Raw genomic sequence first — 16,203 nt, 5'->3', positions numbered from 1 at the left:
CAGTCTTATCTTGCAGGACACGTATGTCCCTCCCGAGTTGTTTGTGGTCCGAGTCCAGCGTAGTCTGCGCCTCTTTCACCTCCGTGAGTTCTGACATATCCAACCACTCCGCGTGCTTATCCAGACGTTCCACCATTCTGTCCATCCGGTATGAGAGGGCATCCATTTGAGTGCCTAGGGAGGTGATACCATTCTGCAAGCATTTTTCCATCGACAGTAGCATACTCCGAATATCTGGGTCGCCTTCGTATAGCTCAAACTTGACCTAAAAGTGTCAGAGTGCTTTACAGAGTTGGCAAAGCAGCTGTTATACGAGTTACAAATGTAGTAAATACAAATACATGGAGAATATACAAATAGCTAGTAACAATATGTACAAGAAGTATGCGGTAGACAATAGGATATGTGGAAAATATAGCTCTGAGGTAGTTATGGTAGGGTGTTGCGAAGATCAGCAGTCACAATAGTTGCATACGGAGTAAATACATGAGTTACACATGGAGTAAATACAAATATATGGAGTAAATACAAATGCATAGTAACCGTATATGCAAAAAGTATACGGTAGACAGTAGGATATGCGGATAGTATAGAGCTGCGGTAGATACAGTAGGGTGTTGCAAAGGTGAGGGGAGTAGATGCACTGATTTTTCCCTGAGGTAGTGATTCTCAGATTTATTGGGAGAGTGCGAGTTGGGAGCACAGGCAAGCCAGAAGGCTTAGGGGGGAGGGTTTAGATATTTATTGAGAAGGAGTAGTTTCAGTTTCTTCCTGAAGTGATGGAATGATTGATTATCACATAAATCCTGAGGCAGCGAGTTACAGATTTTGGGAGCATTCCCGGAGAAGGAGCAGGTGCGAGATATTTGTCTCTTAAATTAGGGTGGAATCAAGAGTAGACTGTAAGAGCTTTGAAGAGGTCTCTTTTGGCCAGTGTTTTTTTACAAGGTAGACTGTTTTTTTTGTATAGAGTGCTTTGTGGGTTAAGCAGGCAGTTTTGAGTATACATCTTTCCTCGATTGGTAGCCAGTTGAGTTTCTTGAGAGTGGGAGTGATATGATCAAAGCGACTCTCCCCCGACAGTAGTCCGGCTGCTGCGTGGAGTGTAGCTTTCAAAGGGGCTGCGTGTGTTTTTGATATCCCCGTGATCGTTCTGTTACCGTAGTCCAGCTTTTAGAGGACTAAGGATTGAACCACAGACTTTAGGTCTTCGATGGAAAGAGGGGTTTGACTTTTTTAAGGTGTTTCAATGTGTAGAAGGCACTTATAGCTGAGGCATTAATATGCTTTTTCATGTTAAGGTTTGTGTCACGTGTAATCCCCAGAGATTTGACAGAGTTTGATGGTTTGCAATTTAATACAGTGAGTTTGTTGAGCCAGATATCTACAGGATAGGGCTTTTCTTTTGGTTGGATGAGGAGGAGTTCGGTTATGTTGGGGTTTAGCTTAAAATGGTTGCTGGTTAGCCAAGATTGAACTGTAGCGAAAGTGCTATTTAGGACTTGTGTTTAACTGACGAGATTTTAATATAGTCTGCTGTCGTCTGCTTAGAGATGATGAGCAATTCTGGCTTGCTTCAGGACCATAGCAGGGGTTTCCATATAGAGGTTGAATCGGGCAAGAGACCGGATTGATCGATGATAAATATTTTTTCAGAGAATGGTGCGAATTCTTCGTAGTGCTTAGTTGAGTCAATAATTGGGTGTTGAGGTAAAGAGGATATTAGTTTGATATTGAAAAGGTTTTTAGGTCTGTTCCTAGACCAGTCAAGTTGGGCTTGGAAGAAGGATGATTTTTCTCTGAAGATGCGTTTTTTTTTATATTTGGCGTTCAGCTTGGAGGATTGAGAGATTGGTTAATGGGGGCTGTTGTCTCCAGTTTCTTTCAGCCAATCAGAATCTACCACTCTTTGTTAAGGTTTTTATTAAACCTGGATCTGGAAGGGATATTTCTTGATTTCTTGAGTTACAAAGGGTCGACTGTGTCAAGGAGCCCGGCCATTTTTGTGTTGTAGTGAGTGGTAAGGTCATTGGCAGAGGTGAGGTCGGGAGGAGGTGTAATTTGGGAGCTGACTACTCCTTCTAACTCTACCTGGGGGAGACGATGTATGTTCCTCACCCATTGCTTGGGAGGGATAGTTTAGGGTGAACCTTTGGTAGCATGGTATTCAGATCTAAAATAATTAGCTGGTGATCTGTCCAGTCGGTGGGCAGGATAGAGTGGAGGGATATGGTGTTATGCTTAGAGATGATTGCTTCAAGGTTAGAACCCTTATCGTGAGTTTGTGTATTGCAGTGTTGGGTGAGATCGTTTGCTTCTAGGAGGGTGGATAAGGCTTGTACGATAGGATCTTTGGCCTTATTCAGGTGCAGATTTAGGTCTCCTAGAATAATGCCTGTGCTGCCTTTTAGGGAGTCTTGCATTATTAAGTCTGTTAAGTCTTCGAGGAATTGTTGTTTTTCACCTGGAGAGTGATAGATGACATGAAATTTGATGGTGTTTGGGCCTTTTTGGGCGAGCTGAACTCCTAAATATTGAAAGCTAGGATATTTGGTTGGTAGTGTGGAAGGGAGATGAGCACAGATCTTTTTAGTGCAGATGGCTAATCCCTCACCAATGCAATCCTTACAGTCGCAACAAATGAATGAGAAGCCTGGAGAGGTGAGGAAATCGATGAAAGGGGATGGGAGGTTGTTCAGCCAAGTTTTGGTTAGAAAAGAGATGTCAATTTTGAGTCGTAGAATAGTTCCAGCTATGTCAGTAGCATGCTTGACTGCTGATTAACTGTTTAGTAACATGCAGCAGAGCTTAGGTAATTATCTCGGGCTGGGCTGACTGGGTTGGATGGTAGTTAGTTGGGCAGACGGCCTGGGAGGGTGAGTGGTGGTAAGGGTCCTCCTCATACCAAGGATGTCCTAAATCTTGTGGTGGCAGGGGTGTCTAGAAGCAATGTCATATGTGTTGCTCTGTATTGCGGCTTCCCTCTGCGGCATTCCAGTCATGGTGCGTCTAGATTTGAGGTGGTGATGAGTGTAGGGGATAGTTTGCCTGGGGTAAAGAAATGGGGGGCAGAGTGTATATTTGTGGCAGGATCAGTGCTTGCCATGGAAGCATGATGTTTGGGCAGGATGTGGCTAATCTTTGTGTCCATACGTAGTGACAACATTTCATTCAGGATAGTGTTGATTTTGAGTTCTAGACGGGCTATTAAAGGGATTGGCTGAGAGGCAAATGGTTCTGTGGTGGGGAGTGGCGAATGAAGGGGCTCGTCGGAGTCTGGGGTGGAGACTAATGTAGTATCCAGCCTGCTGTAGATGGAGGACTGAGAGGATTCGGCTGTGATAAATAATTGAAACTGGGCAGTGGAGGTGTGCCATGGAGAGGTGGAAAGTAATTCTGGAGGCGAAACCAAAGTTTCAGGGCATCTGGGAATGGAAGAGACTGTAGGGGGGTGGAGTGGAGACTGCGCTGGGGACTGGGAGTAGAAGGGTCAGCTAGTGGCGGAGGTGGTGCAGGGTGAATTCTCTGGGAGAGGGTAAATGGTTGCGCCTCCATTACATCCACTCCCACACCCAGAGAGCAGGGAAGAGTTGATCTAAAATGGATAGTTTTTGTTCAGAGGCTTGTATGTTCCCACATGTGTGAATGATTATGGACAGTTCTCCGCTAAAGTCCTGATATGGGGATATAGAGAGTTTAGATCCATAAGGGACGTTGGTAGTATTTGTTACGTGCAGGTGTTGTAGGAAGTTCTCTCTCCATTTGCTTGGTTTCTTAGTGTAAAAGATGAATTCCGTTTTATGGCCTATACCTGTTGGACTGTAAAATATGTCTGTTATTAGGGTCTCTGGATGCTCTTTGAGGATTTTGTTTTTGACATTTTTAGCGGCATGTATGGAGAGGTGCGGTAGAAATTTAATGCAGTATGAGGTGGGACCATATCTTTCCATGACAGTGCTGCGGCAGGACAATTACTCAGTAGTAGGCTCTCGAAGTTGATATGATACTCAGGAGTTTTTTCCAGGATAGCCAAAGTTAGGTTTTAGGAGAAGCATTCAGAGTTGTGGTTAGTGGTCAAGAGGTGGCCTCCAACGGCCGAGATGGCTGCCTGTTTCCGCAGTGGCATGAATAGGGGAGGTCACCACTAAGTTCTGGGGGGAACCCTGTTAAGGAAAGGGGGCCCTGAAAATCGAAACGTTCCGGTGGGCCTGTTGGTCTTTTGGTGTTCTTCGTGGTCACAGTATCTAGGGGCTGGGGGTTTATAGGCCAACCTGCAGGGGAGCCCTGTGAATTCAAAGGCATATACATGTACTGATCTTTATTCTCATCTTCCCTGTCTAGATTGGGAAGGATCGTGTACTGACCTCTGATCCATGCTGCGTCAGTTACTTTTCCAAAGGCGAGTACATTATCTTGGGCGGCTCAGATAAGCAGGTGTCCCTTTACACGAAGGATGGTGTACGTCTGGGAACCGTTGGTGAGCAGAGCTCCTGGGTGTGGACATGCAAAGTCAAACCGGACTCCAACTATGTGGTAAGTGGAGATGCTGCATTCACCAGGTGTTAAGTAGAAGATAGTGACTACTTAGTGCGCATCACAGGGTGTTCGGTGTACATAACTTTGAATGGTCTCTCAGGACAGTGGTTTGAAAGTGAGAATTTTATTTTAGTCCTGTAAAATCACAAAACATTTAGTATGCGCTGTTATACCCAACTTGCTGCTGATTCTGCTAAGAACTTAATCTTTGGGTGCTGAAGCTTACGAAGCTAGCTTTAAATCTTTCGTTAAGATCATTTAAGCTACTTTGGCATTGATGCTATAGAGAGGTGAATTCATCTTCTGTTTACAAAAAAATGCCCTGATAACGCAAACTCTGTTCTATTATCTCTTCCAATATTATAACCTATTCTGCTCTTGATCTCTCCCACATACTGCTTGTCCACAATTTGAACATCTGTTTTGAGTACCCTTGGATTACTAACCTCTCATTTCTATCTTCTCACAAGTTCTTTTTACCTGACCAGACTCCCCCCCCACATAACAAGGGCCCTCACCTAGATTTGAGATTTATTAGTGATATACATCTGCATGTAACCCAGACTTTTTCAGTCCCCTGGTCTGATCACTCCTATACCTTTTCACTCTTATTTTTGTTCTTAAATTTTAGCTACCATTTCAGAAACTTGCTGCACATTTCATCTAGTTAAAAAAAACTTCCTCGATCACTTTGGAGACTGGCTCTGTAGACCTATTTTCCATCGTTATGTAGCACTTTCCATGGCTAAGTTTTAGTTTACATGCCTGACTGGTGAGGACTGAAGGACTGAAGTCTGAAATTAACTTAAAGGCAGTATCTACCATCTATTACAGAAAATCTTTTGTGCTAAAAGAAGCATCTGTCTGAAGAGATTAGGTCAGTTATCAACGGGGCTAGTTTCTGTCTTCCAAAACATTCCCTTTCCCTTATTCCAAGACCTAAAGACTAAAGGATGTGCCACACCATTTACAACCCTGTAGATCTTGGAAATCCACAATTTTTGTTCCCATAAAGAACTAGGATCTTACCACCTCCCTTTTTGCTGGCCATATTCAAAATAAGGCTGCCCTGTTTAATATAACATTCCATGCCAGCATTTCCATCCAAAAAGCCCTCCATTGACTTAGCCCCAGTGATATCTGTGTGGGTCAAAAGCTTGCTTAGGTTCGCAATCTTTCCTTGTGAATTGAAACCTACCCTATTACCTCTCCTTTCCACCCTGAAGAAACTAAAGCTTGACTTCACCACTTGAACAACTATTGTTGCCTTTTTTGATTGCTCAATGTTTAAATACCGAGGACAACTCTATCTGCCCACATGGCCCCGGGTAGGTATGTATTAATATAACAATTGTCCGATGGGACTCATTCAAAAGTGGTACCTTCCTATGTGTCTTAGAAGGAAGGCATAGGTACTCATCGGACCAAAAAGTTAATTACAAGGAAAACAAGACACAGGAGTGGTGTAGATTGCAGCTTGTAAGATTTTGACTCTAATCAAGTGTAACAATCAACAAAATAATTGACCATAGTGCAGACGATGCAATGCTCCAATGGTTATCTTGTATACAAAGAACATCGATAAAGGAAAATGTACATTTCCCAATGGTTATATGCATTGATTGATAACATTCTTAACTGGCTTTGCATAGGTCAGTGTGGATTCCTGTAGGAAGCCTGCTCTATATGTGATATATCAAGAATCTGATATATCCTGTAAAGAGTCCAGGGATTCCGTTATGAGTGGACAGGGGCTTGCTATGCAATCCTAAAGTGCTCTATTCCGGGGTGATGAGGTCGAGCAGCCTTAGGCTTAACACAGAGGAGTGCAAGACATTTGCAAATACACACAATGATCAATAAATGACACACACGACTGTAGAAGGAGATCCACACCAATTTATAAACATGGCAAGTATCTGTTAAATATGTGTAGGCATCGGAGAAATATTGTACAGGTAAGTATGTTTTCAAATATAAATTATTTTCGCTTAAAAAAGTGGACACGGTGCAATCTCTGAGTTTTGCAATATTATCTTATGGAAAGAAGAACAAGTTCTGCAAACGGGTATAGCACAACGACTTACAAGACCAATCTCCAGGATTTAAAGTGAGTGGTGGGCAAGGTCGAAGGCAGCACCAGCTGCACACCACCAGCCGGCCGGGTGCAAAACCGCTTTGGCAGCCCAATGTCAGCCCAATGTATTTCAAAGAAGATCGGTCACTGCAAAAAGAGTCTGCATGTTCTGGCCAGGAGGCCAGTCGGGCTGAACCAGCAATTGGTCTCAGGCCTTGCGATGCTCGGGGACGGGGGACACCTTTTGGTCCTCTTCTCCAAGGCCCAGGGGCGATGGGTGTTGGGGTTTTCCTTACTGAAGCAGTTGCGGTTGAGGGGGCCTGCGTACAGAGGCTGCAGGTGACGTCGAGGAGTCCTGGAGGGGTAAAACCATGATGGACTCGAGCTCTGGTGGATCTGGGGGACCTTGTTGACACTGGTGACCCACTTCAACTCGGGCTGTAGGAGACGAAGCAGCGGTGGCTTCGGGTGTCGTGCTTTGGCGATTCCGGAGTCTTCTCTTTTGGAGTTTCTTCAGAACAGGTCTGCTGTTCACAGGAGGTCTTGTGTCTTTTTCTAAGGCGGGTTGGCCTTCCCTGGTCTCTGGAGTCAACAGCTGCAGGACAAGTCGACTTTGGCGCAGTTTTCGACAAGGAAGTTAGACACGCCTGCAGGGCTGGTTCCACATCACCTGCTTCTTCTTTCCTCTCCGCTTTTTTGGCTCTTCGGTGTCCTTTCTCTTCTTAGGTCATCAGGATCTGCTTCTCTGGTGCCAGGGGCTCCACTAAATACTGAATTTAGGGGCTTATGTGGAGTATGGGATAGTAGCCAGTGGGTCACTACGCCCATATATGACCACTTCCTGTGGGAAGTGGGCTAACCCTGACCCAGAATTCCTAATTATGCCATCACAAAGATGGCTACTTCTCAAAAATCATCTCCACCTCACAGTGGCCCACCTTAGGGGTGGTACAAGCCTGGAGGTGGCATGCCTACCTGACTAGCTAATTTTCCCACCTGTTCAGGTGCCAAGGGAGCCCTAGACAAAAAGGTTGGCTTTCTCTCCTGTGAGGGGGAGCCAGATTCACACTACAAAGGCGGCTTGCCTTTGAGGCTTGCCACTCAAGAAAGGCTAATCAGCAGGTCATTCTGTGGGAGGGGGTGTTACACCTTCTTCCCATACAGACTTTTGTTCTGGGTCTCCTGAGAGTAGAGGCTATCATCCTAGGGGGTCAGAACAGTATCTCTGGTGGCAGGTTAGCAGAAACCAGTCAGCAAGTACACCAAACGCTGGTAGGTTTTCTTGGGGCACCTCTAAGCTGCCCTCTGGGTGCATGTATTGGTAAATCCAACATTGGCATGAATGTGGGTTTAACAATATGAGATGTTTGATACCAAATATCCCTATTTTCAGTGAACCATCATGTAGCTGGGGAACTCGTTTTAACCATTGCCCAGCTCATGTTTTAAAATGGTTTCCCGGTCCACTTACACTGGCAGTAATAGTACTGACCAGCACAGAGGCATATCTGCTCATGCAGGTATGGCCTCACATGTAATACTCAGCACCCTGCCTTAGGGCTGTCAGGGTGACTTACAAATATCACATGCAGTTTTTGGGGACATGGCAAACCGGGATGTGTGACATGTTGTGTTTTCACTTTTGTCTTCACCAAGACAATCAACCTGCTATATCAGCCCCGCATGTGCTTAGTGAGGGTTCCATTAAGGAACAATTCATGCTGCTAGCCTTAAGGACCTTCTTTAGTACCTCAGGCCCTAGATACGGAGACCGTTGATGTTTGTAAGCAGGCTTATCGTAGTTCTACGGCGTAGACCATGGTCCGATTGAAACAGCGTCACTCTCTTTTGAATCATGGAGGTATGGCTGCCCCCTTGGATACTTCCGCTTATTTGATTACAGATTGGGGGCTCTGTTTGGACACTACTATTTACCAAGCGGTCACGCATTTGGAACTGAAATTTTCAGGTTGATGACTTTCGTATGGCATTGTAGTGATCGGATACACATTTAGCCTTTAAAAAGTCCGGGTAGACGAAACACGTGTCGGCTTCTTCTTGTTGAAATATAACATGTACAGAACCTGTCTATGAATTAAAAAGGAATAGTTTATCATCATCTACGACTAAATTGGACTTTCTTATCAAGGACTAGAAAGAAACTGCAGTGTGTGTGCTTTGGTGCCATTGTTTGTTTATGAAAAGTTTGCGTAGGTGTTGGGCCTTAGAGTTAATTGGGCTAAATCCTGTTCATTTCCTTTCGGAACCACTACACCAGCCCCTGCCCTGCAGATCAGCCGGCTGGCTGGCCTAGCGGTCCATCAAATTCCGCTATCTGGGAATCTGAATTTATCACACATCAGAAGATCTTCTGGACAGCCTGGCCCACTGTTAGACCTGTCAGCCCTTTGGGTGGTCCCTCCTCATCATTATTTATTTTGTCCCACTTTTGCCTCAAACCCTGTTAGTATTTTTCCTTTTTGGGAACCACCAGACTTTTTAGTGTTGATGCAGGGTCAGGGAGCCATTTTCCCTACCCCTGGAACTTCTGTCTGAGGGCCTGAAACACAAAATGGTGGCCACCCATTGTCACCTGTGACATCACTGGAACCTACTAGTACCTTCCAGAACATTCTAGAACCCTGTGACAGTGAGAGGCAGGTTTAGAATGTTGGGAAGGCATCTCCAGGTTGGCAGTTGGAGTAGGCAGTTGGCACCTGACTGGTGAAGAGAGAGGAGCACAGAACTGAAGGAGGAAGGAGTGAGGCAGCAGGGGGGGAAACTTGTGCCTGGAGTGGGGTCCAGAAACCCACCCTTGATACTAGTCCCTGCTGACTGAGCCCAGCCAGGAGCCCTGCGTGGGAGAAAGCAAGAAAAACCATCTTAAGGACCTGGACAGCCGGAACAGGCCTTAAAAGTAAAGAACAGCAAGTTCCTGACCTGGTTACTGGTAACTTCCTGAAGTCCGACGTCGAGAAGCCTGGAGACCTGGAGCCCGAGGTGGAGAAGCGGCGCTGACTGGAAAGCAGACGTCGTACCCGGAGCCGCCAGAGGTCGAGAGAGGGCGCCGACGGAGGTCGTGGGGACACCAGAGGTCGAGGAGGAAGTCACCTGAGGTCGAGTGTGCGGCGTCGACGGGGGAGTGAAGTCCGCCCTCCAGAGTCGCCGGAGACCGAGGTGAAGCGTGCCGGAGGTCGGGAGTGGAGATCGCACTCCGGAGTCGCCGGAACCTGAAGAGAATCGTGCCGGAGGTCGGGAGTGGAGGTCGCACTCCGGAGTCGCCGGAACCTGAGGAAAGGAGCACCGGAGGTCGGGAGTGGAGATCGCACTCCGGAGCCGCCGGAAGTCGACATCGAGCCAAGGCCGCCCGACGTCATCGAACCGGAGCCGCCCGAAGTCGACATCGAGCCAAGACCGCCCGACGTCATCGAACCGAGGCCGCCGACATCGAACCGGAACCGCCTCCCGGCGTCGACAAGAACTGTCATTGAGCCGAGGCCGCCGACATCGAACCGGAACCGCCTCACGGCGTCGCCACGACTCCGGCGGCGTCGGAACTTCATAAAAAGGGCAGTAAGTGGAATAGAGGGCGCCTAAGGCTCTGTGAAGCCCTAAGAGACTATCCTAGAGGCTAGAGAGGTGCTGGAACCAGCTTGATAGTGCCAGGGGTGAGCTGAGACTAATACAGAGGGGTTGTGTAGTGTGGGAGAGCCAGATCTCTAGATTCCCCCTTGATCTACCTCAGTTTAGGCCTCAGCCTTGTCCAAGCCAGGTAGTACACCCCTCAGGTCATCCAAAACTCTACAAGCTGGGATTGGGCCAAATCATTCCATAGTACCTCAGGAATGTGAACTGATTTTCAAGTGTCACTGTTGGCTTTTATTATTTATTGAGATTACTGTACTTATTGTATTCATCCTATTTATGGCCTCACAGTAGTTATTGTCTCACAGTATTTATTGTCGCACAGTATTTATTGTCTCGCAGTATTTATTGCCTCATAATATTTAATAGCCTTTTATGTAATGCACTTATATTTATGCCTTGATTATTTATGATCTACCTTATTTATTGAATCGTTGAAGTATTATTTATTTGACTTACCCTTCCACAGGAAAAGCCTTGTGTACTGTGATTGTATTATTACTTATTTAATCAGCAACTAAGAGAAAAGAAGATAAAGAGATATTTTCAGTGTAATTTTTAAGGTGTAGTGTCGTTTTTGGAACGGATGCACGCATGGTTATTGTGTGGGTATGGCGTATGCTTAGCACGGTGCCTGATCCCTGACCACTCGAGCCAAGCTACCACAGTGTATGTCTGGGAGAACACCACCACCCTTCCGGTGTGGGAGTGTTTTTCTAACACCCACGCACTGACCACGCTACATGTGCAAATGTTGTTCTGGCAGACTCTGAAACTGACAGTGTCCGCGTGAATAGTTTTTACAAAGATGGTCATGCTGTTGCGCATGTTATACTATTATGCTAATTTACCTTTATATGTCACAAAGCCCTATTTCCGCACTCGGGAACAGTTGACGGGTGACCTCATATGGCATGCGACACGACGCAGGGTGGCTCTCGCCAAGCTCTATCTATGAAACAGATCAGGGAGGACTGTCAGGACCTAATTTTGAACAGTATTATCTGGCCTCACAGTTGCAATGGGTAGCCTCTTGGTTCATGGGTTGCCAACTGAAAGACACTGCCTCCAACTCCCCCTTGTGGGACCTTGAGTGCATCCTGCACCTATTCATTTAGTGGATCACCCTGGTCAGAGGTGCCACGCTGCTGCGCTGCACAAGTTGAAAACTGCCTGATCTTATATCTTGAGCTTCTGGCCGGCTGTCAGATGTACGAGTGTGCCAATTGCGAGGCAGCAATCACGCTGGGTGCAGCCAAGAAATCCCATGAGGATAGCTGTCAGCCACATCCTTTGTCTTTGAAACAATACTTTATGGGATATCTTATGAATGCCAGATCTTTGATCAAGCACACTACAGAATTTAGCGATTTTGTGTCCCTTCGAAAGCCCGATTGGGTTGTCATTACTGAAACCTGGGCCAGAGATTGCTCAGGGCCAGATTTGGTGTAAGCCATTCCTTCCGGGTATGCCCTGTCCAGACTCGATAGGGATGGGAGGATAGGGGGGAGTTTAGGAGTGCTCTATAAAGACATCTATTTATGCTTCACCGAGGCCCTCACCTCTCCCTCAGATCTCTATAAGGACCTATATTTCTCTTTGAAGGTCCTACCCACTGAAAGTTTTGTTGGAGTTGTCACCTACCGACCTCCTGGACCCAGAGCAATGTTCAATCAGGACTTCTGTAATAGAATAGAGCCCTATCTGGCTAGATCTAATGTAACACTCTTGGGTGATTTTAATTTTCATTTGGAGGAAACTCTGTGTACTGAAATGCAGGTTTTCTTGGAAACAATGGACTCCTGTGGTCTTCCTTAGCTGGTGAGGAGCCCCACGCATACGGCAGGACACATCTTGGACGGAATCTTCTCTAATGACCCTAGGATAGAGGTGATGGATCCTATTCCACTCTCCTGCTCTGATCATTTTGCCATCCCATTCCTTATGGAAATGCCAGTATCTCACCTAGACACCAATTTTAAGAACAGGGTGGAGATGAAGAGACACTTTAGTCGGATAAATAAGGAGGATCTTCTTAATAAACTTAGCAATTGTTGCTGCTTCCCTTACTTGGATGTCAACTCTATCTATGACGACTTCTCCAACTGGTTTTCGGCGGCCTTGGACTCTCTTGCCCCTCTTAAGGAGCACTATGTGGCCAGAAAATGCCCTTCGGCCCCATGGTTCTATGAAAGGCTGAGAAAGCTTAGACCGGTTTGCCGACACCAGGAAAGAAAGTGGCGCTGCGATCTTACCTCAGTCGAAAGGGATCTGCACAAACTTAGATTGAAGGAATATAAGCTGGCCATTAATGAGGAAAAGGTCACTTATTATTCCAAGATGACGGAGTCCATAAAATCCCCACGGGAACTTTTCACTGTGATCAATTCCCTCCTAGCTCCTACAGCCACTGTTAACACCGAGGTTTCCCAGGATTTGTGTGAAAAAAATGGCATCCTTCTTTTATGCCAAAATTAAGGACATATACTCCTCCTTGGAGATGTCCAACGCTTGAGGATCAAAGTCAGATCTTCTATCGGATTCTCTGGCAGTTCCCCTGAAAGATTGCCGCTTGCGCTCCTTTCCTCTCCTACTTGAAGAGGACACTGAGCGGATGTTAAGTGGAATTAGATCTGGGTCCCCACTGGAACCCTGCCCCTGAAGATCCTGAAATTAGGAAAGGAGGTCATTGTTCCTCCTCTGACCTCAATCCTTAATGCCGTCATTACCACTGGCCAATTTCCCACCGCATGGAAAACTGCGGTGGTTAAACCTCTCTTAAAGAAGCCCTCTCTGGGCCATGCGGAACTAAAGAACTACCGGCCTATTTCCCTGTTACCCGTCCCAGCCAAAATTCTGGAGAAACACCTGAACCTCCATCTTAGTACTTATCTGGATGAACACCAATTGCTCGATGGCTCATGGGTTCAGAAGTGAACACAGTACCGAGACGGCGTGAAGTCATTTTCAACAACATTTGACAATAGGTTGATGCTGGTCACACCACCTTACTGATCCTTCTGGACCTGACGGCAGCCTTCAACACGATCTCCCTCCTTAGACTGGCGGGGAGGCTCCGGGAAATAGGGATTGAGGGCCCTGCCCTTAATCTGCTAACATCCTTCCTCAGGGATCGATCACAAATAGTCAAGATGGGCCAATTCCTCTCTGCTACTAAACAATTGTTCTGTGGAGTTCCCCAGGGATTCTCATTGAGTCCTACCCTTTTTAATATTTATGTAGCCCCGCTTGCCACGGTGGTAAGTTCTTTTGGCCAAGAGAACCTACGCTGATGACACTCAAATCATGATTACCATCACAGAGTGTCCAGCGTCAGCTGCAAATTTTAAAAACTGCATGCTGGCGGTGGCTTCATGGATGGTTGAGAACTATCTAAGACTCAGTGGGGATAAAACTGAGATCCTAATTTTCAGAGACAAAAACGATATCTGGTCGGAGGCTTGGTGGCCTGACACGCTTGGATCCTGCTCTCGCCGTGGCACTAGTGCCAAACATCTAGGCATCATAGTGGATACGTCCCTTTCCCTGGGCCCCCAAGTAAATAGAACAGTTTCCACCTGCTTTGGGATGATACGGACTCTCAAGACGATCTTCCAATTTCTCTCCCTCCCCTCCCCTCGCGGAGCAGGCAGTGGTGGCCCTTGTGCTGTCTAGATTAGACTACTGCAATGCCCTATATGTGGGGTTAAATAAGGGGCTCCAACATCGAATTCAACTTGTGCAGAATGCCACCGCCAGGTTGGTGATGGGTCTTCCTAAATTCCACTCTGTATCGGCTACCATCAGTAGTCTGCACTGGCTCCCTATGGGCCGGAGAATTGGGTTTAAGTCCTGTGCCTGGTGCACAAGACCTTTTACAATATGGGGTCAGAAGGCATTAAAAAACTGTTTCGGAGATATGTCCCCGGCAAGCAGCTAAGATCTGCTAGCACGAAGCTGGTAACAGTTCCCAGGTTTAGGAAATCCAGATTGGGGGGGGGGGGGGGGGGGGGTGCTTTTCGCTGGCTGGAGCTAATCTGTGGAATTCCCTTCCTCCCTCAATTTCGACTCTGGAAACCCATTCCTCGTTCCTTAAGGCCCTGAAGACCTGGCTCTTCACCTGCTTGAATCTGTAAGCCCTGTTACCTAAGGACATTCCTGATCCCTCTCCACAGCGCCTTGATGCCCCAGGGCTAAGTTTGCCCTTTATAAAACTTAAATTCATTCATTCATTTATTCCACCCTGTCTCCTGGGAGCCATTGCCTCACCCTCTACTAATGCGACTCATGCATTGATGCTTCCGCAGGAGTCTCTCCCTAACCGTATTGGTTACACCCTACACTCTGGCACTGCCCCTGCTTGGGACCCGACGGGGAGGGGGTTGACCTCACAGAGGGAATGAAGCTCCTGACACAAAGTGGGGCTCTGTAGTATAGCCGATCTGTATTGTGATGGTGTCCTCCTTTCTGGTGAGGAACTGGTTGCAGATTTTGACCTCCCTCTGGATAATTCCTATTGCACACTTTACTTGTCTGATCACTGGTCACACGCTGGGAGACATACAGCCAGAACAAAGCATGTACCTCACAATCCAGTACCTCCATGTGATGGAGATGGGCAGACATCTGATGCAATGGCTAGCTAGCTCTTTCCCCATGCACGCCACTGTTCACACTGCGAAAAACACTGGGACACAGACATCGGCCGTTGCTGCACAGACAAGCAGTGGCAGGCTATGCTGATAGATCCTGCTTTGGTGTCCCTTAATTCCTGCTTCAAGCTGATTCAATATTTTAAATTACACAGGGCTTACCTCACTCCCCACAAAATGAATAAATGCTTCTACCGTCCTTGCATAGAGCGGATACAAAGGGCCTCCGTAAATACCCCATCTCTGGTACTTGGGACATGTTGCTAGTGGAACTGCGCGCAGGTCTGAAAACGGACGAACATCACCTCTAGCCTACCACCACTGCTGCTTCCCTGCTGAATACTGGTTATACCTTTCAGACGCAACTCACCAGGGGCACCCTGGCCTAGATCTGCTCCCCTGATAATGCTTTTCTATATGTTCAGTTATCACATCGGTTCCCCTGATATGGAGGACGGGTGCAGGCACGTTTTTAGTAACTTTAGCTTTGAATAGTTTATTGTTAAATTGTTATTGATTCTTCAGTTACATGTGGTAGCTATATTACAGCTAACCTGCCCAGACCGTGCAGTAGCTAATTGCTAAGAGATGATTATGCACAATGCACTGTGATCTGTCCGTCCGCTGTAAATATGAGCAGCGATACTGTAAACAGCCAGATGTATTCCGAACGTGCAAACTGCAATGTATGTTGATAACTGTAACAAATGAAGATAAAAAAAAAAGAAATACAGCCTTCCTCCAATCGCTGTAGACTTTGACTTGCTTCTCTTGCGCTCAGCTTTTCTGTGGCAGAGTAGCACAACCCCACCTGCCTTTCTCTTGCTGTTTTGTTCTTTTCTTTTTTTCCCTTGTTGATTTTAGCATCAATAGATAATGCCGCAATTGCCTGATATCAAGCCATTCACATTATTGCATACACAATTAGTAGCAGCTGATCCACACAAGAACTGGATGTCCTGTTTGTGGAACAGCCAGCCAGTTCACACCTGCTCCCTTTGTGTTGCTAGTATGCCTTAGTTAATGCAGAGCTGTGATGGCCAAATCCTACAGAACGTTTTGGATTATTTTATTGATTCTTTTGCACCAGATGAATGGAGAGGTATGTTGTCAGTTCTGTGGCAGGGCCAGCCTCCAGCATCTGTGAAACTCATTGCTGTACTGTTCTGTCAAGGGATCCTCCTCGTACGTATGAAGTCATCTACTTGATGAATGCGCAATGATTGCTAGTAACCCCTGGGAGGGTGAAAGCAGCCTCACCTTGACCATCTTTCTCCTGGTCCCAAATAACTT

At 46.5% G+C, this 16,203-nt stretch overlaps 1 protein-coding gene across 1 annotated transcript in view; it reads left to right on the top strand.

Moving 5' to 3' along the window:
* The window catches only part of IFT122 (intraflagellar transport 122), a 453,095-nt gene that overhangs the window by 147,316 nt on the left and 289,576 nt on the right, over nt 1-16,203 (top strand). Inside the window, exon 9 of the mRNA XM_085624471.1 lies at nt 4,342-4,533. Coding sequence (XP_085480597.1) covers nt 4,342-4,533 — 192 coding nt within the window. The remainder of the gene's footprint in view (nt 1-4,341; nt 4,534-16,203) is intronic.

The sequence above is a fragment of the Triturus cristatus genome, chromosome 9 (assembly GCF_964204655.1).
Source record: "Triturus cristatus chromosome 9, aTriCri1.1, whole genome shotgun sequence".
NCBI classification, from domain to species: domain Eukaryota; kingdom Metazoa; phylum Chordata; class Amphibia; order Caudata; family Salamandridae; genus Triturus; species Triturus cristatus.
This window is presented reverse-complemented; position numbering and strand designations above follow the sequence as displayed.